General features: G+C 42.0%; 1 protein-coding gene across 3 annotated transcripts in view; it reads left to right on the forward strand.

Moving 5' to 3' along the window:
• The window catches only part of LOC114659564 (bcl-2-like protein 1), a 96,583-nt gene extending 77,841 nt beyond the window's left edge, over positions 1 to 18,742 (forward strand). For all 3 annotated transcript variants that reach the window (XM_028812122.2, XM_028812123.2, XM_028812125.2), the window contains one exon: positions 15,760 to 18,742. In XM_028812122.2, coding sequence (XP_028667955.1) covers positions 15,760 to 15,903 — 144 coding nt within the window. In that variant the 3' untranslated portion in view covers positions 15,904 to 18,742. The remainder of the gene's footprint in view (positions 1 to 15,759) is intronic.
• The last annotated feature ends 6,059 nt before the right edge of the window (positions 18,743 to 24,801 follow it).

Raw genomic sequence — 24,801 nt, forward strand, 5'->3', positions numbered from 1 at the left:
CTAGAGAGCTGCATGTGGGCGATTCCTTTAACATCGTTCTGTCTTATCGACTTGAGGAAAAGCTCAAGGCTCTGCATCTTGATGCCTTCAATTAGACTGGCAATGTGCTGCACGTTGACTGGACATGTAGAAAGAAACTCACTGTACAATGTACATCTGACAATACTAGTAGAATTACTGCTTGGGCCTCCATCTTTGGGCCTCCATCTATTGCTGTACATCTGCCCTACATGTCAGTTGGGGAGTTGACGTGAACTGAGAATTTGCAGCCCCATTTATTAAAGGCACATTATTTGGTTTCCATGTGTGTGTGTATTATATATATAATATACCAGTAGCGGCGCACTGCACGATAATGTGCAGTGAATAAATACACTTGACTTGAGCATTCCTGGTCTTCATCCTCTTTCTCTGTACATTTATCATTCGTTTGCTCAGAGGTTGATGCGCTTGCTGCTTCCTGAGCAGCTCTTCTTTCTCCACCCTAGTGGCCGCTTCTTCTTTTGTTGCCATCTTTTCGCGTTAAAAATGATGAATTCAATGTTTGTGTTGCAATTACTTAGTATGTTTTCTTTCATTTTTCACTTAAGTTGGCAGTTAAGTCTTCAATCTGCCTCAAGAATGATTTAAGATATGAAGAGGTAGGGATGAGAATGGCGCCCGTACACATGCGCTGCATGGCCGCCCTGCTAGCCACTGCCGAGTGTTGATTCTACAATAAAATAAAAATATAAAGAGGAATAATCTTAGAGGTCAATCATCAGCCTGAAAGTGGATAGTAGATGTCACGTAGTATATAGTGAGGAACAGAAGTATTTGAACACCCTGCGATTTTGCAAGTTCTCCCACTTAGAAATCATGGAGGGGTCTATAATTCACATTGTAGGCGCATTCCCACTGTGAGAGACAATGTAAAAAAAAAAAAAATTCAGGAAATCACATTGTATGATTTGTACAGAATGTATTTGTATTGCACTGCTGCACATAAGTATTTGAGCAATCACAAGAATTCTGGCTCTCAAAGACTTGTTACTCTGCCTTTAAGAAGTCCACTTCTACTCCACTTAGTAATCTTAATTAGTAGCACCTGTCTGAGCTCTTTAAAGACACCTGTCCACCCCACAGTCAGTCAGACTCCAACTACTACCATGGGCAAGACCACAGAGCTGTCAAAAGACACCAGAGACAAAATTGTGGACCTCCACAAGGCTGGAAAGGGCTACGGGGCAATTGCCAAGCAGCTTGGTGAAAATAGATCAACTGTTAGAGCAATTGTCAGAAAATGGAAGAGGCTAAAGACGATTGTCAGTCTCCCTCGGACTGGGGCTCCATGCAAGATCTCATCTTGTGGGGTATCACAGATGATAAGAAAGGTGAGGAATCAGTCCAGAAGTACACGGGAGGAGCTGGTCAATGACATGAAGAGAGCTGGGACCACAGGTTCAAAGGTCACTGTCGGTAGAACACTATGCCGTCATGGTTTCAAATCACGCATTGCAAGGAAGGTTCCCCTGCTGAAGTCTTCACATGTCCAGGCCTGTCTGAAGTTTGCCAATGACCATCTGGATGATCCAGAGGAGGCATGGGAGAAAGTCATGTGGTCAGATGAGACCAAAATAGAACTTTTTTGGTCTAAACTTCACTCACCGTGTTTGGAGGAAAAAGAAGGAGGAGTTGCATCCCAAGAACACCATCCCTACTGTGAAGCATGGGGGTGGAAACATCATGCTTTGGGGGTGGTTTTCTGCGAAGGGGACAGGACGACTGCACTGTATTAAGGAGAGGATGAATGGGGCCATGTATTGTGAGATTTTGAGCAACAACCTCCTTCCCTCAGTCAGAGCACTGAAGATGGGTCGTGGCTGGGTCTTCCAACATGACAATGACCTGAAGCACACAGCCAGGATAACCAAGGAGTGGCTCAGTAAGAAGCATATCAAGGTTCTGAAGTGGCCTAGCCAGTCTCCAGACCTAAATCCAATCGAAAATCTTTGGAGGGAGCTGAAAGTCCGTGTTGCTCAGTGCCAGCCCCGGAACCTGACATATCTAGAGGAGATCTGTGTGGAGGAGTGGGCCGCAAACCTGGTCAAGAACTACGGGAAAAGTTTGACCTCTGTAATTGCAAACAAAGGCTTCTGTACCAAATATTAACACTGATTTTCTCAGGTGTTCAAATACTTATGTGCAGCAGTGCAATACAAATACATTCTGTACAAATCATACAATGGGATTTCCTGAATTTTTTTTTACATTCTGTCTCTCACAGTGGGAATGCACCTACAATGTGAATTTCAGACCCCTCCATGATTTATTTCTAAGTGGGAGAACTTGCAAAATCGCAGGGTGTTCAAATACTTATGTTCCTCACTGTATATGTACCAAATGTCCGGTCAAGAGTTCAAATGGTTTGTGATCTACAGGTGATTTAAAATCCTGGACAGACAAACGAACAGCCACAGTAGCGTATTTTTTTTATATATATATATATATATATATATATATATATATATATATATATATATATATATATATATTAAAAAATATTATATTTAGATTTTATATATATATATATATATATATATATATATATATATATATATATATATATATATATATATATATATATATATAAAAAATTATATTTTTGTTTGCTTAGGAATTAAATATTGACATTGTTCGAGGTTTGTCTAGGCCAGCAGTTCCCACATACTGAGTGATCCTAAACGACTGTTTGGTTTTTGCGTGGTGTGCATCTCTCCTACCACCCTGTGGACATTTTGCTTGTTCAAGCTAAAATGTTACTTTCCACCTATGAAACAAGAGCAGAAGATACAAGGGTTTAGTTTCAATACTTCTGGACTCAGAACTCTGTTTCACTTGAGGGGTAAGACGTTTCATTATTCAGTTTATTTTTGTATAACATTCTTCCATTACCATTTTTTACCCCAGGATCAAAATGATACAGTTAAACCAGAATCCTTTGATTTTGGGGGTAGTCCATCGACATTGTGGGTTTATTATAGCTGAATTTGGTTTTACTGACAGTGCAGTTAGCATACAATGATTTGCCCATATGAGCGAGCAATCTGTGACTGCCCTGCAAGATTTAATGCTTTCCGCTTCCACAGAGTTGTTGGCTTTTGGTAGTTAATGATCTACGATTAACTACTTTGTCAGAAAGTGGAAAAGTCCACTCTTAACAGAGCAACTTAAAACGCTTAGGACGCAAGCAAAACCTCTGCAACTCTCGCTTGATAGAGCAGCAAGTGACAAAAGGTTTATCTTTCGACCAACACTTGGCCTTCATTATTTTTCTTGGTATTGCACTTTTGAGAAATACAGCTTTCTGAGAAATCCCCGCCCTGAAGCAAATGCGTCTGCTTTTTTTTTTTTGTTTGTTTCTAGAAGTGTCCTCTATATATCCATGTCTCCCCCCACCCCAAGCACACCACTTGTAAGGGTAAATGTATCTCTGGCTCATTCATTATTATGTGTTCAGCTAAGGAGACCTTAACCTTTAAGGTAAACTTTTAGTTTTGAAGATGACGCGCTTGGTGTCTCTAACTACTAGAAATACTTGGGATGATTTTATGAAACCTTTACAGAGGTGGTGTTGCTTTCATTTGTATCATCTTCTGTGTGCTTTTCTAAACTTCTGGGAAGCCCCTAATATTCACAGTGACAGTCCCTGCTATGTGTGTGTGCGCGTGTGTTTTTTTTTTTTTTTTTTATTTAGACCAATAAAAATTTCCAAACATTTAAGTCCTCGCCCCAACAGATGAGCAGAATGAGGCTATAATTTATTGCTGTTTATGGAAGATTATGTGAAATTGGTCTTATCAGTTGCACTTACACCAATATGAGGTTGTGGCAACAGCGTTTAACATTTACCATCAATCACTCTGCCTCCAGTAAAAGAATCCCGTCACACTTCCTCCATGTTTGACAGCTGGCGTCACACACTGAGGAACCAAACCAACTGGACGGCGTACACACACCCTGAGTGATGAACAGAAGATTTCAGATTTTCATTCATCAGTCCATAAGGCTGTCTTTCAGTCCGCAGTAGCGCACAGCCGGTATTTCCAGGCCCTATTTTGTCCTTTAAGGAAGTGGCTCTCATACTGCCACTCGCCCTGTCAAACCTGCAGTATAATCTGACACTTGCTTTGTTCAGCCTGCACTGTTAAGCTGTGCTTGAAGCTGTTGTGCTGTGAGGCACCTGGTGACCCTCAGAATCTTGTCTTCTGATTGGCTTGTGACTTTGGCACGGCCAGGTCTCCTTCTATCAGAGTTTCTTCCCGTTTCCAATTGCCTTTGGATTGTGGAGGACGCTACTGGACTCACTACATTTCTGAGGGTAATAATGCTGTCTTATTGCATTTGTTAATTGCCGTTCTCGTGTCATTATACAGTGTAATATTTCCCAGGTCGTACTTTAGAGGGTGTAGTAACAGTCTGTTCCAACTCTGCTATAAGACGGACAGAGGGTTTTAAGTAATCAACCGAAGTTGGGACACCTGCTCAAATTGTTTGCTTCAACTTGTAAGGCCTAATTTTACTTTAATTGCCGCATAATATCTGTAGGTTCTAACTTATTAGTTGTTCTCTGAAGAACACCCATTTGTAATATTGTGAATTTTTTTTTCTAGTTTTTACTAACCTAAACTTTAAATTTAAACGTAAAATTTTCACTATTTTAGACACTTTGTTGCATTTCAACTGACTAAATTTAAAGAAACCCTGGAAAAATGAGATGTTCTAAAACCTTTGATCTTGTGTGTGTGTGTGTGTGTGTGTGTGAACTGCACTGGGGTGAGACAACGGGGTGAGCACCCCACTGGACTCCCCGCAACACCTCTGTGATTTCTCTCTGGTTCAAAAAGCTCTAAAGGGGCTCTGCTCCATTGGGTCTGAGGAGTTGTGCAAATCAACACCCAGCACAGTTTCTTCAAAGCAGGTACACTGTGTTGCTTTTTTTGGAATTCCTCTTTTAATTTAAGACAGACTTTGGAAGGCCATCCAATAATCTCTCTATCTATTATATAGTGCCTTTCATATCTATCTATATCTATCTAAGCATTTCAAGCTGCATTCAGCCTTCACTAGACGTAAACTTGGTGCAAAGCAAATGAAAGAAGAAAGTTTGAAGAAGATTTTCTAGTAGATTTCTATTCCAGTGACAACTTGAACGTAACAGAAGCAGTGGAATGATTAGGCTTTACTACCCTTCATTACTAATGAGGTCAAAGTCACACTACATGACTGCAAGTGATGGAGTTCATTGCCTTGAGGATGTCTGAATGACATGACTAGGAGAGGCAGTGGTTGGTGGTTTACTTGACCTCTCAGCAGAGTTTCTATTCTACCGCAAAAGCATCACAAGGTTGACAGATGTTGGTAGCCAGTCAATGAGGAGCATCTTTCGTTCTCTCTCTCTTTCTCTCTCTCTGCTCTGTCACGGCACATCAAAGACGTGATGTCCGGCAGATGCCTGTGGTGACTCCAAAGTTCCATCAGCCCTTACTTGGCCCATTTGCACGATCTGGAGCACCTGTTTTCTGTAGTTTATTGCTGTTGCCATTGCTCATCTGTTTTTCTTCATATTTCTTGTAAATTTGCTTGGACTCTTCTGTTTGTGGCCATGGTATGAGGGGTGTTCAATAATCTACCTCAGTAGGAAATGAAAGAGTTTTCTAAAAATGTTTATACAGTCCCCTGATATCTCCATACACTTCATCCACTTTTCCTGCAACGACTTTAACCCCTTGGGGTTGGGGGGTTAGATCTTCTGTTTGACCTTCAAACCAGGAGGTCACAGCTGCCCTGACATCTTTATCACTTGCAAACTGCCGTCCATGGAGAGGTTTCTTCAAAACTCAGAAAAGGAAAAAATCTGAGGACGACAGGTCAGGACTGTAGGGTGGATGGTTCAGCTGCTGGAACCCACATTCTCTGATGGCAGGCCTGTGATTGACGTGACATGTGAACCAGCGGGCGCATTGTTGTGAAGAAGCAGCACGCCTGCTGTGAGTTTTCCTCGTCTTTTCTCCTTTATTGACTCCCACAAAGCAATCATTGTGTTGGCGTAACTCTCCCCGGATATGGTTGTCTTGTGTGGCATAAGCTCCAGAAGCAGAAGTCCTTCAGTATCATCTCAGAAGACAGTTGCTGTGTGGATTTTTCTGTCTTGGAACTTTTTGGGGGTGGTTGGTGACATGTGCTTCCACTGCATTGACTTTATTTTGGACTCGGTATCTCTGTGATAGACCCAGGTCTCATCTCCAGTCACCAAACGATGAGAAAAGTTCACTTGGTCTTGACGGAGCATCTCCAAGTTCACCAGACAATACTGGAGCCTCATGGCCTTCTGACATGGCATCAGCATTCTTGGAACCCATCTTGCACTGACCTTTGACATGCCCAACTTTTCATGAATTATTTTTCCAAACTGTACCTGCCGAGATGCCTGTTTCTTCAGCTATTTGGGAAACCTCCATTTGCCTGACTGACAAAATGAAATCTTCATCTTTCTTGCACAGTTCTGTGGATGTTGCATCCACAGGCCATCCAGCGTGAGAGTCCTCTTCAGTGGACTCTCTACCCCATTTAAACTGCTTGCTCCAGAATTTTATTTTGTAAGATGATGGGACAGACTCACCATAAACTGCAGTTATGCGTTCATGGATTTCCTTTGGCTTTTTCTGTTCTTTTGTGAGAGAGATTTTCACTGAACGTTGCTCCAAATCTGCATTTTCTTACTTGATTCTCACAAGGACTCTACTGTCTCTTGGAATGTTAGACTCGCACTGTGCGTGAGTAACCCTTGAGACCTGTCGCAAATGCCCAGACTTGTTTCAGCACGCTTACTAACTTTCTATCATACTCCGGTATGAATTAAATCTTACCTGAGGAAGGGGCCTGATTGCATGTTGCAATCATTTTAGTTAGCCAATAAAAAGTGTCATTTTGCTTGATGTCTCACTATACTCGGGTAGATAAATTTACTGAACACCCCTCGTATGCTTTGGACTTCTGGCTAAGCATTTCCTGGACTCTTGCACACTCAAACCCAACCCCCGTGACTTGTGACAAAGTCTAACCTGTTGCAGTGTGTCATGACAGTCACAGGGCTTACATGACTGACGGTCACAGATGCTCGTATTGACACTTGACAACTTGTTAAGATTATGTAAATGAAAGCAAAAAGGAAAGGTCATGTCATGTGACAGGGGCTTTAGACCAGGGGTGTCAAACTTCGGTCCTGGAGGGCCGCAATGGCTGCAGGTTTACATTCTAACCACCTTCTTAATTATTGACCTGTTTTTGCTGCTAATTAGCTTCTTTTGCCTTAGTTTTAATTAACTCGACTCAGACTCCTTAGTTCCTTCTATTACCTCAATTAACAGCCAAACAATAATGAGACACAAAATGAACAAACAGGTGATCAGCTATCTGAACATAAAGAAAGGTGAGGGTCTCGGTAAGGTTGATCTCTCAGGTCAATAATCAGAAACAGAAAAAAGAAAATCAACAGTTTGGGAAATGTCTGCTGTAGTAGAAAGAGCAGCAGCAAGACGAGGAATTAAGTAGTGGGTTTAATTAACAGCAAGAATTGGCTTCTCATTACGAAACTGGTTGGAGTTTGAAACCCCAGTTTAGCTGGTCATCTGTTGGCTCGTTTCACGTCACATTTCTGTTTGGCTGCCATTTAATGAAGAAAAGAATCAATTGAGAGGACTGAATCCTTAAAAATAGGGCTATTAACTCTTTCAGGGCTGATGTTGACTTTTGACAAAATTCAGGGGTAGAGGACGGTGATCACTGGTAAACTGCAAAAAAAAACTCCCCCATATGTTTTAGTTCGACTCTCTTTGCTAGAAGGAAAGTTACATAGCTTTGTTAATTTTACCTCGATTCCCTACGCGTGCATGAGTAGCGAAGAGCAAACAACCTCTAAAATGGCACCGACATCTGGCGAGAGACCAAAGCGATTGTGCAAAGCAAAATAATCCATGGACGTTTTACGTAATTTCGTTGAATAGAACTCTGACTTGTCGGACTCAGAGTCTGATGCAAGTGATCTGGAGATGGATATCGAAAACGAAAGTGAGGTAAACAGCATCATCTGATTGGTCCCCAGCTGATCGTGGGGCTGAACACTTTCATATACAGCGTTCGTCTGGGAGGGCCACCACATATTGCGTTACACTGCAACCACCACCACAATCCACCTCCTACCATGCAGCAGGCCCACTGTGCATTCCTGCTGTCCATCGAGGTGCCCCCACCCAGCCACTGCTGCCAGAGATGCCGAACATGAGCCAACAGCAGCCGCGGCACGTAGCAACGGACGTTGTATGTTGGTTTATGTATGAAATCCATTGCTTTGTGTGCTTTTCAGAAAACTTGAGTTTTTTGGAAAAAATATTCAGCCCTCAAAGAGTTAAAATGAAGGGAAAAGGAGTTAATTAGCAGTGAAAACTGGTGACTGATTAGGAAAAGGGTTAGAGTGAAAACCTGCGAGTTTGACACCCGTGCTTTAGACGTTCCTTTTGTCTAAGCTGATCATTTAAAGTAATTCTGCATTTATTGAAGGCAAGCAAGCATTGGCCATAATGGAACCTCAGTTGAGAATTTCTGCTTCCGCCACCCCAACCCCCCCCCGTTTTATATTCTGGCACACACTTACTGGATTATCCACATGAGCTCCAATTTTGGCAGATTTTGCTTACCCAGTACAATTCCCTTGAGCTCACATGTTTGGTAAATGACTGACTGGATCACATATTGCACTTTAAAGGGCAGCTAGATGTCCTCATCCAGCTGAGCACTTCGATTGCAATCTGGCTAATTAATGTTATGGGGTTCCTATTCTGCCATCGGCACTGCGTGCCTTAAAAGCTGTGTAGGGTATGGCGACATACGAAGATTATCAAGGCATTCTGGAGCAAGATGTACTGCCCAGTGTCAGAAAGCTCTTTCTCAGTCACACGTCCTCCAACAGGGTAAAAACCCAAAACCAAACATCCAAGAGTGGCCAAAACAGTTTGCTTTGCAAAGAAAACGCTGGAATGTTCTGAAGTGGCCTGCTATGAGTCCTGGACTGAATCCTACGGAAAGAGCGGAGAGTCACAGTGAAGACAAGGAGCCCATCGTCAAACCGGAGATAAAAATGGAGCAGTTTGCTCACAGAGTGTGTGGGCCAAATCGCTAGTCGAGAGGTGCTGGAGTCTCATTCACAGCTACAGGAAGCATTTGATTTCAGTTGTTACCTTGAAAGTATGTGTTGCAAAACATTAGCTAAGGGGTCCCTATTCTGATCACGCCATTTTCATTTATTTACTAAATCTACAAGTAAAAATACAGGTGCTGGTCATAAAATTAGAATATCATGACAAAGTTGATTTATTTCAGTAATTCCATTCAAAAAGTGAAACTTGTATATTAGATTCATTCATTACACACAGACTGATGTATTTCAAATGTTTATTTCTTTTAATGTTGATGATTATAACTGACAACTAATGAAAGTCCCAAATTCAGTATCTCAGAAAATTAGAATATTGTGAAAAGGTTCAATATTGAAGACACCTGGTGCCACAATCTAATCAGCTAATTAACTCAAAAGCCTTTAAATGGTCTCTCAGTCTAGTTCTGTAGGCTACACAATCATGGGGAAGACTGCTGACTTGACAGTTGTCCAAAAGACGACCATTGACACCTTGCACAAGGAGGACAAGACACAAAAGGTCATTGCTAAAGAGGATGGCTGTCCAGAGAGCTCTGTGTCCAAGCACATTAATAGAGAGGCGAAGGGAAGGACAAGATGTGGTAGAAAAAAGTGTACAAGCAATAGGGGTAACTGCACCCTGGAGAGGATTGTGAAACAAAACCCATTCAAAAATGTGGGGGAGATTCACAAAGAGTGGACTGCAGCTGGAGTCCGTGCTTCAAGAACCACCACACACAGACGTATGCAAGACATGGGTTTCAGCTGTCGCATTCCTTGTGTCAAGCCACTCTTGAACAAGAGACAGCGTCAGAAGCGTCTCGCCTTTGGACTGCTGCTGAGTGGTCCAAAGTTATGTTCTCTGATGAAAGTAAATTTTGCATTTCCTTTGGAAATCAAGGTCCCAGAGTCTGGAGGAAGAGAGGAGAGGCACAGAATCCACGTTGCGTGAGGTCCAGTGTAAAGTTTCCACAGTCAGTGATGGTTTGGGGTGCCATGTCATCTGCTGGTGTTGGTCCATTGTGTTTTCTGAGGTCCAAGGTCAACGCAGCCATCTACCAGGAAGTTTTAGAGCACTTCATGCTTCTTACTGCTAACGAACTTTATGGAGATGCAGATTTCATTTTCCAGCAGGACCTGGCACCTGCACACAGTGCCAAAGCTACCAGTACCTGGTTTAAGGACCATGGTATCCCTGTTCTTGATTGGCCAGCAAACTCGCCTGACCTTAACCCCATAGAAAATCTATGGGGTTTTGTGAAGAGGAAGATGCAATACGCCAGACCCAACAATTCAGAAGAGCTGAAGGCCACTGTCAGAGCAACATGGGCTCTCATAACACCTGAGCAGTGCCACAGACTGATCGACTCCATGCCACGCCGCATTGCTGCAGTAATCCAGGCCAAAGGAGCCCCAACTAAATATTGAGTGCTGTACATGCTCATACTTTTCATGTTCATACCTTTCAGTTGGCCAACATTTCTAAAAATCCTTTTTTTGCATTGGTCTTAATTGATATTCTAATTTTCCGAGATACTGAATTTGGGACTTTCATTAGTTGTCAGTTATAATCATCAACATTAAAAGAAATAAACATTTGAAATACATCAGTCTGTGTGTAATGAATGAATCTAATATACAAGTTTCACTTTTTGAATGGAATTTCTGAAATAAATCAACATTGTCATGATATTCTAATTTTATGACCAGCACCTGTAATGGTGAATGCCAATTTGTCAGTTTCAACTTATGTCTTTTAAACTATAAAAAAAAAAAAAAAAAAGTTCCAGAGGTGGCGAAAGTATTGATACCCTTCCACAGTTCTCCCATTGCCATGCTTTGTGCCTGGCATTCCTCCAAACTGCCCTCTCAAACATGGGATAGCCAGCCTGTGGTATTTAGTACAAACTCTGCAGGAGGCACAGGGAATGTGGACCCCATTACCCCTTTAGTTCACCCGCCAGTGCTACTTTAAACATTCAGTTCACTTACAGCTGATACACGACTGCTTCTGTTTTAGTTTTCAGTTCTGCTCTTTTTGGAAGAAGACAGTTTGAATTTGAATAAACTTTGAGTAAAATGAAAACTAAAACAATTTTGAGCTAATGGCCATAGTAACGAGGTGCCACACAGGAAACTGTCTCAAGATGGTATGGCCTCTGGTCTCTTAATTTCTTTTCGGAAACTTATTTCTGAAAACATTTTGTTAAAAGCCACCCTCCGGTAATACTGGAAATGGCACTGGAATGCTGCCACCCCTGCTGCAGTAAAACAAGCCCAAAAAAAAATGGCTGCCCTTGCTGGCTGGTACACTGGTAATCCCCCACATGGAAATGATTTGCTGGCAGCTCCTGTGAGATTCCAGTATATGTAAGGCTTATAAGTGTGGGTTAAAGTGAAACTCCACTCTGAGCTGCACTGTGCAGCGTTTGTTTATGTATCGCCGTCCACCCCACCAGGACGCCTCCAGAAAAACAATCCAAGGAGCTGACTTTCATCCTGCTGTAATGGCACCTTCTGCTGTGTGTAATGTGAAATAGTTTTGCAGTTAGTGATGTAGTTTTTATTAATCGTGTCGGACCCTATGGCCTTGTATGATGGTTTACTCCAAAGACACCAAGTTGTTTGTATAGTGCCCTCCCGTAGTGACAAAGGCACATTAGAGCTCGTCACAGTAACTATCTGAGTGGAGAACACAGCTGGAATAAGCAGCTTGCTCAGAGAATTGTGTGTGACATTGGGAGTGGCACTCGTCCGATTAAGAATCTGCAGTGGGGGAAATAAGTATTTGATCCCAGCTGAATTTGTAAGTTTGCTCACTTACAAAGAAATGAACAGTCTCTCATTTTTGTGGTAGTTTAATTTTAATGGAGAGAGACAGAAAATCAATTTCTAAGTATTTGATCCCCTACAACCATTCTAGCCCACGTGGCACACAGATTACAACCAATCAATCAATTACCGATACTCCTGATCTCAACTTGTGATGTGTATAAAGCACACCTGTCCACAGAATCAATTTCTTCCATTGCAACCTGATCGTACTTAATTTTATCAATTTGTTAAATAAAAAGTGTTACACGCATAGTCTTGTTTGTTTTTATTTATTTTTTGGTGTTGGACCTGTACATACATGTAAAAGCTCATGAGTGTGCCCACCAACTCCTTCATAAAACACTGAGCAAGTTTCTACAAATTTGACATCGCTTTAATCATCAGCGTGACGTCAGTTGTTCAGTATGACCAGTCTGTTTTCCTTATTAGTTGTTTGTGTGTCTATTATTTATTTATGAATTTGTTTATTTAAGGAGCTTCTGTAAAAAGCCAGATTTCCCCCTGGGGACAGATAGAATGAACTTTATCTATCTGTGTTTATCTGTCTCGGTCTCTCCACAGTAACAAAATGTATTTAAGATCTAAAATTACGAGGGGGAAGAGAAGAACCAGCTCAGTGTTTAACATGGCGCCTGAAGGCACTGAATGCTAAACCTTTATTAATAGAGACATTCATCTGACCAGTCGCCTATATGATAAACAAGTCACAAGATCAGGTACTTCATAAACCATGGGAATTGGGGGGGGTTTGAAGGGGCATAGAGGGGCTCCAAATCCATTTATTTTCAGCAAATGCCTTCCTGTTTCTCTCAGTGTGCAGCATGTTAAGAGCTTCATTTTCTAGGGCCGCGCTTGGTAGACTATTCTTAATTTCTTCACTTAGTGTCCGTTTTCTGCCTTTCACATCATCGCCATCTTTTCAAACTCGGCAACAGTAGTGAGCACTCCATCCCCAAGCCCGTGTGGCCACGAGCAAGTCACCTGAAGAAGTCACAATATTTGAGGTACAGTTTGGTTTTGTTTATCATAAGTCACCTTGGATAAAGGCGTCCGCCAAATAATCCCTTTAGCCGCTTACTCCTGAGCCTGCTGTTTGTCCCTGAGGAAAGCATTCCTCCATTAGGTCAGTGCCTGCTTTTCCTAGGGACTTTTGTTGTTGGTCGTTGTAAAACACAAAAGAAAATAACTGCCGGTACCCAGATTTTTGGGGTGGTCTTAAATGATCGTGGGTCCCCCTTCTAAGTCTGCAGATGTGAATGTATTTGTAAAGACGTTTGGAGTCTGGTGGGTGTTTGGGCGTGCTATTTTTGAGGGCAGGCTGGCAGTCCTCTTTCAGAGTCCATAGTTGCAGATGTATTTTACAGTTTAGTAGCTTGTCAAGTTTAAACTTTCACCATCTCCAGCGTCTTGGATTCGAAAAGGCCACTTTCACCTCTGCTTCTGTCACCCTCCCTTATTTGCTTCTAGTGAAGTACTTGAGCTTCACAGTGTGCTTGCTAACCATTGAGCTTTTACAAACTTTATGCTTCCTTTTCATACCTCACTGTGTACACCACAAATGTGATTACGGCTCTTAGTCTTCCTGTCCAGGACAAGCACCTCTTCAGTCATTCATCCAGCCTATTGGTTACTGGTGCTGTCAATCACTTCTGCTGCATTCTTGGTTTGTGAGCATTAGCATAATATTGACAAAATTTAACAACCCAAAAAAAACACTTTTTTTTCCCCTGCAACATTAGCAAAGTCTAGTCAATTCTTTAGGTTTTGGGTTATTTAGTTTTTCTTTTGTGTTTGGTGGGGTGGGGGGGGGGGGGGGTGTTAAACCTAAATATTAATCTTACATTATTAACTCTTTCGGAGCTGATGTCGACTTTTGTCAAAAGGAGGAGTTGACGATGGTAATCAAGTGTAAATGGTGAGAAAAACGTTATGTTTTAGTTGGACTCTATTGCTAGAAGGAAAGATAGCTTCATTGGTTTTGACCAAGATTTCCTGCGCACCCATGAGTAGCAAGGCACAAACAACAGCAAAAATGGCACTGACATCTGGCAAGATATCAAAGCGGACGTGTAAAGCAAAAATACTCTGGACGATGTTTTGCCTATTCTCTCTAAATTGGACTATGACTAGTCAGACTCTGATTTTGATACAGGTGATCAAAAATGAATGTGAGGTTACAACTTCAGATGACTGGTCCCCAGCTAATCATGGTGCCGAGCAGGTACAAGTAGTTGACACTCCTGCAGCACTGTTCACCTGGGAGGACTGCCACTTAACAATGATAAGAGGTAGAAACCAGACTGCAATGCACTGCGACCATGACTGCTGCTGCTGCCCCAGTCACACACAGACAGCCTGGCAGCATGCCTGTCGCACATTCTTGGCAAACTAGCAGCCACAGCATGCAGCAACAGATGTTTTATGTTGATTTCTATGTTAAACCATTGCTTTTCAGAAAACTGTTTTTTGTAAAAAAAAAAATATTCAGCCCTCAAAGAGTTAATTACATTAAGGTGTCACCTTAAGTTGAACTATTTTAAAATGAGACGGAAGGCTCATTTCTGTTATCCTATGTTATGTTGTAAAGCACTTTGGCAACAGCATTACTGATGTTGTATTAAATGTGCTCTATAAAAACATTGACATTAAAATATATCTTAGCAGACGCTTACTGTGAATTTCCCCTTGGGATTAATAGTCTTGTCTATCTATCTATCTATCTATCTATCTATCTATCTATCTATCTATCTATCTATCTATCTATCTATCTGTCTGTCTGTCTGTCTGTCTGTCTGTCGTATAGTGTCTGTCTGTCACTCTGTTGTATAGTGCCTGTCTGTCTGTCTGTCTATCTAAATGTTATCGTTTTAATTAAATGGGAAATTATATTTGTGTTGATGAACGAGTGAGTGAATGTGTCACCTTTGCATTACATACTGTGTGTGTGTGAGGTTTCTAAACAGGATGACATGCCAAATAGCGTCCCAAAGCATGATTGCTGTGTCTATGGAAGACAGTTTATCAGTTACCGGGGCAACCGCAGGCTCGCAGCTAAAGCAGATCCGAGTTGGTTGCGGTACAAGTGCTTGCCATTGATGGGTGGTGCAAGGAACATTATAAATACAGGGAACAGGATTACTTGGCTACTAACCTGGCCATGACTCTGCCTGACTGCCGTGTCTGTGTAAAATAGAGTGGTAGATCACGCTACAGTAAATAACCGTGCTGTTCCTGTTTCAAGCGGAATAAAAGATGGTTTTGCTAAAGTACGGAGACTCAGCCTCATGTTTTGGGGTGATATATAGAGATATGTATAGATATATATGGATATATAGATAGATATTATTTATATATCACAAGACTTGATAATATCTCTCTGAAAATGTCACGTCTCATCCGAGGATTTTTATGTGTGTGTGTGTGTGTGTGTGTGTGTGTGTGTATATATATATATATATATATATATATATATATATATATATATATAATCTAATATAATGTGTGTGTATACTGTACACTCTAGAATAAACTTTCTTTGCTAGCCAATTAAATAAAAAGGACGTTTTGTTATTCTGAATGCCCTCGACTGTGATCACACTCATCACATGAGGACTATGTGATTTTTGAACATTCCTTAATCACCTTTTTTTTTTTTTTTTTTTTTTTTTTTGTTTCCCTCCCTCTCTCTACAGGACACGTTCGCCAAAATCTACGGGAGCAACGCGGCTGCCGAGTGCCGGAGGTCCCAGGAACGTTTCAGTAGGTGGCTGTTGGCAGGAATGACTCTGGCTACTGGCCTGATGCTGGGCTCCTACTTCTTCCACAAACGCTTGTAGAAATGAATACGACGTGGTGCACAGGATGGCAGAAGGATGGCCACACCGTGACCTTGAAGGAATGCCAAGTAGAAAATGTGTTGTAGCGTTTAAAAGGAAAAAAAAACAAAAAAAATGTACAATTTTCATTTCTGTGTTCTTCTTGCTCGTACTCAAACCAAATTATTTTCAGTAGTCTCATTCCAGAAAAGATGCCTAAAACAAAGTTTTATAAAGTATATAGATTCCTTATTTTAATGTACAGCAAGTAAATGGTGGTGATGCATTTTTTTTTTTTTTTAACCATTCTGTTTGTGGCTTGAAAGACTTGACGTTAATTACTAATGATGCTGTGACACGTCTAGAGCTTCCAGAGGGGCAGGCAGTAAAGCAATGAGTGGATTAGCAGAATGTAAAGTATTGAGATGTGAGGACACTTTAAAGGTTGGGCAGTCTTTTCTCTTTAACATTCAGTTCATACACTAAAATCCAAGGGGTACTTTTTGTTGTTGTTGTCCTTTCTAACTCCTTAAGAGTATTCATCTTAACAACTTGCCCAGACAAACCTGTTACAGATGTTCATTTTGCACCAAAGCATCAGATGTCTTAAGCTTTTCAAGCGTTTCTATACACAGACTTGTGATTTACAGACCTGGAGTTTTGTTCTATTTTTGCTCATTTTAAAATGTTCTTTACTTCAGGTGATTTAAAATAAAAACAAAAAAACCAACTGTTCTTAGAGTTACAATCGTAGAACGTATTTTGATTTAAATTATCGAGCGCAGTCATTTTATACTTTAACTGTAGACCAGGACCGCTCGTCGCTCTGTTAGAATAAGAGATCGCATTTAGGAATGGAAGGTTTTATGGAGTTGTGCTTCACCTTGGATTTAGGGAATGATGTGACCTGACTAACAAATTGAAGTAACATCTGGATTTATTGTAAAACAGTGTTGTAAGAGATATGCCAAATGTTTCTCCGGTGATGAAACTGCAAAGCGGTGATGGAAGACTCGTTCATTAGGATGAGGGGAACACACTCACAGCATCCAGAACACTACACGAAAAAGAGAAAAATGGAAAGCAGCGTTCAAAATGTAGCTATAGAAGCACATGCATGATGATCTAAATAAAAAAGATTGAATTCAAAGTATCCAGGTTGTTTTAATCTTTCACATCGCACTTTTATTATTATTTTTTTTTTTCTTTCTAAATAGTGATTTCCACTTCCGTTTTTGCTTTTTAGACTTCTTGGTTATGTCTCGAACTTCACGGACACGCCATTTCATCACTGTTCCTCTTTTTGAACACAAATTATGGCAGTTTATTCACCGTCCAGTTTGATCACCAACGTCCAGGCTCGTTATTGAAACGTTCGCACCGCCACTTCCAAGTCTGTTCGCTTCACGTGGTGATTTTTGTCTCTCGTCTCGCACGTAAGAATATTTTACTAGTGAAACATGCACCAGATGATGCCTTTCTCTGTATTGTTGCTCTCGCAGTAACGATTTCATTTCCGCCTACGTTTTTCGTCAGAACACTACCCGTGCCATTTATCGTTTGTCCCTTTTTTTTTTTTTTGCCATGCGTGCTAATGAGTAATAAACAGTCCACCAATCTATGCAAACTTCTCTGATCTGACTGGCTGCAAACCCGAATGAGTGAAAAACCTTTTGTCCTTTTCCATAAATCAAGAGACCACCGAATTTATTGGGGTGGGGGATGGGAGACAAATAAAAACATTAAAATGAGCAAAATGGACAAATAAATAAAGTGCGATCGACACAGCACCCCCACCCCATGTGGAGGTGAAAGGCTTATACGATTTATACACAAATGTTTTCGGGAAAGAAAATTGCTTTTTATTTATATAAATAATGTTTTAATGTTACAGCTGGTTCTGATTTTAATATTTTGTTTTGGGGTAATTAATTATATTGTGTTCTAATTAATCTTTTTGCTTTTCTTGATTTACTAGACTTAAAATCTTCATGCTGTATTTTTTTTTTTTTTGTGTGTGTGTAATTTGCCCCATTTTTTTTTTGTAAATATTATACAAATGTCTTACTTTCATACTTTTGAATGAAAGATGCATCAATACTTGAGCTTGCCTGTGCACCAGGTGAGCAGCGAGTTGCCATTGTAGTCAGAACTGTCCCGTCCACTTCGCCTATGAAGTGTAAAAAAATTTGATGTTACAGTTCCAACTAAAGCTCATTGAAGTTCCATTATTGTTTATAGCAATGGGCACATTGTTGTACAGAACATTCAAGAAATGCCCTTCCAGTTGTAGTTTTAACACAGACAAGTTTGCCATTAGCTGCCCTGGCACATTACCTTCTCCTTAAATTCAACTTTAACTGCACTCCCCAAAACCAAACAGCCCCTCGTTCACTTGGAACACGTCCCAGAGTCCTCTTCCTCTCTGTTGTCCTCTTCGCGGTGTCCCTTGAACATGAATGATGCTGGCTGCTGGTGGGCAAGTCTGTTCTTCACACTGCTGCTTCCCCCAATGTAGCGGCACACTGGCATGTAGCTCAACTAAACCTCAGTGCATTGTAACGGGATGGCACTCATCCTTGAATCCACAACCACGTTCTCCTTTGTTAAGGCTATCTCAACTACGTAGTTAGGTAAATCCCGATCTGCAGAAGTTTTCTGTTAGAGAAGGCCTTTGGTGTTTTGTTCTTTTTTTGGTTTTGTTTTTTTGTTCTGTGTATTTTCACCTGCACTATGTTCCATTGAACTTAATTTCGTTTGTCAGCGTTTTGACTTTTTTCTGTCTCGTCAAAGCCAGACAGAAGAGCTGCATTTTAGAGTAATTCTGCTTTTAATTTAATAAAAAATTATAGACCATAAACTTGTGTGTGTGCATGCATGCGTTTGTGTGTGTGTGTTGGGAGGGGGAATTATTTGAAGGCAAAGCCAGCTGAGCTGTCCTCCTCTTCTAACGCAGAGTGAAAAAAGTGAAACAAAAGGGTGAGTCTTCTAAACTTAATTCTCTTAACAGGTGAAGAGTGAACCTCGATTTGTTGCTCCTGGTGCGGTGTGATCTCATTACCCAGCAGTCGGTTAGATTTGATGTCTAAAGACATGAGAGGGAACACAAACTGCCCTTAGCAGTGAATGTTGGGTATCTTGGGCTTCACAGTTAACCCTTAAATTGCCACATACTTGGGGGGCTAATGCACCCCTGGACGGACGGCAAATACTTTTTTGCTGCACTTTTTAAGTAAACATCACAATTCACAAAGAAAAAGTGAAATGTTCATGGAACACTTTTTTTGTTTCCATGCAAAGAGCATCATAATTACTGCAACACTGATCATTTTACAAACTGGCAATGAACTGTAGAAACTATTAAACTACTGCAACAATCTGTACAAGGTGCAACTGACGCCATTGATGAAATTCAGTAAATCACTGAGCCAACTGCGCTTGAACTGGCTGCACGCAAGCACACCGAAGCCAACGCTGCTGCTCTCTAGCTAGTTTAGTGCAGCGGCTCAATCCCAGGGACAGTGAGGCTGCAGGGGGGCACCAGTGGTCATGAGCTGGCTGCATAATGAACGTACGGCACGGACTGATCAGCTCTGGCATGCTGGCAAATTGCTCTGAGAAGCGACTATAGCCAGTTGCAGCATTCAAGGAGTGTATGTCGCTGAATATACTCGGCCCCTGCATGCTGGCAAATTGCATTGGGGACCAACTATAGTCGGTTCCGGCGGTTTAAGAGTTAACAGTGCTGGACGCCTCATGATTGGTCGTGCATTACACGACTTCTAGTCATTAGGCTTGTCAGACTTGCCGAGGGCAGACCGTGTCAGTTTACACAACTGAAAAATCACTGGGCATGTCAAATGTATAGCGACTGAGTGCTGACCGTCCAGCAGAGTCGGGCTCATCCCTTAATTTTGCCAATTAGTGTGCTGCCTGATGGTTAACAGGCACAGCGAGTTCACACAATCTCTGCCCTTCCATTCTGATGTGGCATATAAAACGCATGATATCAGACAGTCGAGCTGTTGGCTTTGTTTGTGAGGTTCAAAACAGCTGCATTCCTTACGTCGAACCCATCCGTACAACTAAAGACAGGGTGGACTAGTCAGACTGAGTCACTGGGCAGGTCACATGACACATCAGGTGATCACAGGAGCCGACCTCCAACGAATTACTAACATTAGGTAAATGAAGGCTATGACTGAAAGTCACTGGAAATGTCCTCTAATGTGACATAGCTGTCGCGTGTCTTCTAGTTTCTCATCACCAAGGGATGTCGGACTATGTGATTGAAAATTACAGCGGATGACAAATTACACGGGTCGCTGATGACCTTCCAGCACAGTTTCATATTTCCAGAGTGTTCTGAGCCTGACAGAGCTGGTTACAGGTACTGCGAGTTCATCAGCTCTCTCCCTTTTTAGGTTCTTCTTTTTTCCATTCTGTACGTAGAACGCGAGACATCAGACAGACGAGGCCCTCTTCAGTTTGATGTCCAAACCCCACCCTCCATGCTCATTATTCCTTACAGCTGCATTGTACGTTTGGCTGAACACTCCTTGGTTGGCAGCTCCCACCTACACAGAGCCCACCACAACGACTTAAGGCAAAATCTGACATGTTTGATGTGGTTGAGTCAGACTCCATGACTGGTGGTCTCAGGAGTGTGCCAGCGTGACGCTGTTTATCTGTACAATGGCCTTGTTAATATAAATAGCAAATACCAGTAAAGTCTCAACTCACAGCGTTTGCACTACGGTGGCCTTCTGATAGTAAACATTTTAAATTTATACTTCTCAAAAGGTGCAAAATGTTAGGTACTTTCCTAACCCCAAGGTTTATGTGAAACCTGAAATAAAATGCTAACAAACCGGTCAACATGTTTAAAGAAGAACACGACCCACAGTACGGTAAACGTGCCGCCGGCTTCATTTGTCACCTCCTGTAATTCCTAGTAATGTAAACTGACACAGTTGGGCAACAGGATCAGCAACGGCAGTCATCACGTGTTGTTGGTCAGACAAGAGTAGAAAAGTACTCGGGTGGGGGGGGTCTGTCGTAAGCAAAGCCCATCTAATGCTTTTAGTAAAGATGTTGGTTCACTGGAAATGATGAAAACCTGATGGGGTGGTGGGGGTGCATTGAGTTAAGGGTTACATCTGTGTGCATTTTGTTTTTTAAATTAAAACTTTAATTCCATGATGCCACATTAAGTTGTAATTGACATTTTGGCTGTGAATGAACCACACTTTTGCTTCAATCGACTTGCTTTTTAAGATTCAGAACCCTTGACTCTCTCTGTGTTTTTGCTTCACTTTTTCTTAACTGACAGCCAAATACTGAGATGTGAAGCAAACCAGCAGCTGACCAGCCAATTCAGGGGTCTTACAGTCCGTCCCTGAAGGGCCAACATTTCCATTTCAGCTGGTTTCCTAATTAGAAGCTGATTCTTGGTTTTAATAAAACTTGTTTAATTTTTTTTTGCCTTGTTAGTGCACTTCTTCTGTCACACCAGACACTTCCAGAATTGTTCATTCTCTTTCTAGTGAGAGCACCATCACATATTCGTGTTGACCAGAGTGGAGCAACAAATCTCAGACCTTTACTTTCATTCTTTTCAAATATTTTATTGAAACTAGTATTGTACGACGGAAAGAAAGGTGCAAGTGAGATCCGATTAGCTGTCTGGCTATGGGTCTGGCTTTCATTTTGTTGTTCAAACTACACAAAAATGAGGCCTAAATCTCTGAAAAGGCCTCTCTGGCTTCAAACACAGTGTTAAAATGAGGCTTTTCCTCCTAAATCTAGCCCTGGGCTTCTCTTAAGGCCTAATCTCCAAAAATGGGCTTTTTCCAGAATTGCAAGAAACACAAAGAGGAAAGCCCAGACTTGAAACATTCATCGGAAGGGAAATCATAAAAACCTGTGGTTAAAAAAAAAATAATAATCTAAAGCTCTTTGCCCCTTTTTGAAAGTGATGTGTTTGACAATTTTAAAAGTACATTACAGTCTAGGTGAGCAGTGCCAGATCTGATTCTTGAATGAGTGTTGGTAGTGAGTAGCGGGCTAAGGCTCCACCCACTGGGATTCACCTGGTGATTGGTGGGCAAAGGCTCCACCCACTGGGATTCATCTGGTGATTGGTGGGCAAAGATTCCACCCAATGAGATTCACTTGGTGATTGGCAGGCAAAGGCTTCACCCACTGATATTTGCCCAGTGATTGCCAGCCAAAGGCTCCACCCATTTAGATTCACCCAAGGCTGCACCCACTGAGATTCACCAGGTGATTGGCAGGCAAAGGCTCCACCCACTGGGATTCACCCTTGAAACCCTTTACCAGTTTTCTCCACTCGGTGCACTTCAAATATGTGGCTCTGTAGGGTCCCATTTCTACTCAAGTTTTAGAAAAATAAAATATGGAAAGATGGTGGGGGGTGGAGAGAGAAAAGAAACTGAACAGAAGACTTGACCGAAGAGAAAGTCCAAAGCTAAAATTTCTGTCATCAATCCGGGAGCTCAGCAGCTCGAGGTAAGTGAAGCTGAATGATTAATATGTACGTTGTAATGAGCACTGAGACACACATGTAGACCACGTCAGGCACTGGGCCCCCCATGTGTGAGGAGTGCTTGTATCTGCTATGCTAGCCATATTTCAACTAGCGCATCACTATATGGCACAACAGCTGCAAACACTGCGTTGTTATATTCTGGCATGGCCTCTCCAGTTAGACATTAATGTTAACGTACTTTAGTTACTTCTTTAGACCTCCAAGCTGTGGCTTTGCTGGAGTGGTGTCCGTGTTGTTAAAATGTGCTAAGTACCAGAATCAGTGGCGGGGGGGACATCTGGAAAACAGGAGGGGGCGCGAAATCTTCAGTTGTCCCAGGCACTGAAAACCCTAGCTATGCCTCTGACCAGAATCTGGCATGTGTCACGCCATTTACTTCTAATTCTTAATTTCATGATTGCAGCTGTCAGTTCTTTCAACCGTACATTGACTTGGATGCTGTCGTTGTACCCGTAAACTGACAACTCGTCATTCACTTTTACTAATAGACCAGTGAGGTCTTCAAATACTGAGGTATTATAATCCGAGTTTTGCAGTTTTCCCTTGCATCAAGTTGTTTCTTGTTAAAACTAGCTGTGTAAGCCCGTGCTATAAAAAGCCTGGAAACTATTGAAATCATCAGGAAAAAAAACTGAAATGTAGAGATGTCAGGTAATGGAAAAGAACAACTCTGGACGTCTCCCTCCTAGAAGTTTTCCTTTTGCAGACGCGCTCGCCTCGCCTGTGTATTAGCCGCTAAGCGAGCGACTGTTTCTTCAGAGGTTTCACTTTGCCGCCGTCAGCCTCGCTTGTGTTTCCTTGGAGGTGGAGCCCTTAGTCTGACTCCGCCTCTCACTGCTGGGCCGGACACACACACACACACGTAGACGTTTATATATAAGATGTGTAATGTGCTTTCTGCACCTGGGACACATTTATATATCTAATTGGTTTTTTTGAGGAGACTTTTTCGGCTGTAGACAGTTTATTTTAATCTGAAGCTTGCTGTCTGTCAGACCGGGTTAAGCCGAGCACCTCTGATCTTTGCAGTTCAAACTTTCACTGGTGCCCTCACGAGGCGTTGCATTGGTTTAGGAGTGTGACACTCTGTGAGCTGTCTAATTATTCCCACCCCGTTTGAAGCAAAATTCAGCCCTAGTTGTCTCCAGACATATATGTAATGAATGTAATATATAATGTTTGGTACTGCAAGATTAGCCCATCCATAATCCTAATCTTTAGATAGATAGACAGACACACTTTATTAATCCCCAAGGGGAAATTCTTACTGATAAAGAAAATATTAAATTAAAGAGTGATAACAATGCAGGTATACAGACAATAACTTTGTATAATGTTAACGTTTACCCCCCCGGGTGGAATTGAAGAGTCGCATAGTGTGGGGGAGTTACGATCTCCTCAGTCTGTCAGTGGAGCAGGACGGAGCTGCTCCTCTATCCGGAGATGATCCTGTTCAGTGGATGCAGTGGATTCTCCATGATTGACAGGAGCCTGCTCAGCGCCTGTCGCTCTACCACAGATGTCAAGCTGTCCAGATGTTGTAGGCAGCTCCCTCACTCTTGGTGTGTAGTGAGGCTGAAGCAGAACCAGGTTATGATCTGCTTTCCCAAGCGCAGGCAGCGGGGTGATGCTGTATGCGTCTTTAACGTTTGCATACAGTAAGTCAATAGTCTTATTTCCCCGTGAGTTACAATCCACATACTGGGAGAAGGCAGGTAATGTTTTGTCCAGCGATTAGCACAAGCGCCTCGGGGTGCTGCGTTTGTAACTTAGCAACAGCAGAATGGATGATGTCACCCACTATCTCCACGTCCGCCCGAGGAGGGATGTAAACAATAACAACAATGACATGTCCAAACTCTCTGGGTAAGTAATAGGGACGCAGACTTACGGCCAACTGTTCGATGTCCTTGCAGCAAGTGGAGATTTTGACATTTACATGTCCCTTGTATTCACATAGAGAGCGAGTCCTCCTCCTTTCCACTTCCCACAGGTATTTGCGTCTCTGTCTGCTCTAACTGTGCTAAACCCGGGTAGCTCCACGTTAGCATCTGGGATGTTAGTTGTTAGCCTCGTTTCTCTAAAACACAACACACTGAATTCTCTGTAGGCCCTGACATTTCTCACCAGCGCAGCCAGTTCGTCGATTTTATTTGGTAGTGAGTTCACAAGGCACCGAAGGCTTGTATCGCCACTTTCTCGCTAGCCTCTTAGCTTTTAGCTTAGTGCCGGCTCTGCTGCCACGATATGACCTTCTTACCTCGTCAGGTAAATAGGGAACCACACCGGCCCGGGCCTTTGTTCTCAGAGCTTGAAGTTGACTTCCTGAATAGACATGGCGTGGAAAA

This window comes from Erpetoichthys calabaricus, chromosome 10 (genome assembly GCF_900747795.2).
Source record: "Erpetoichthys calabaricus chromosome 10, fErpCal1.3, whole genome shotgun sequence".
Classification (NCBI taxonomy): domain Eukaryota; kingdom Metazoa; phylum Chordata; class Cladistia; order Polypteriformes; family Polypteridae; genus Erpetoichthys; species Erpetoichthys calabaricus.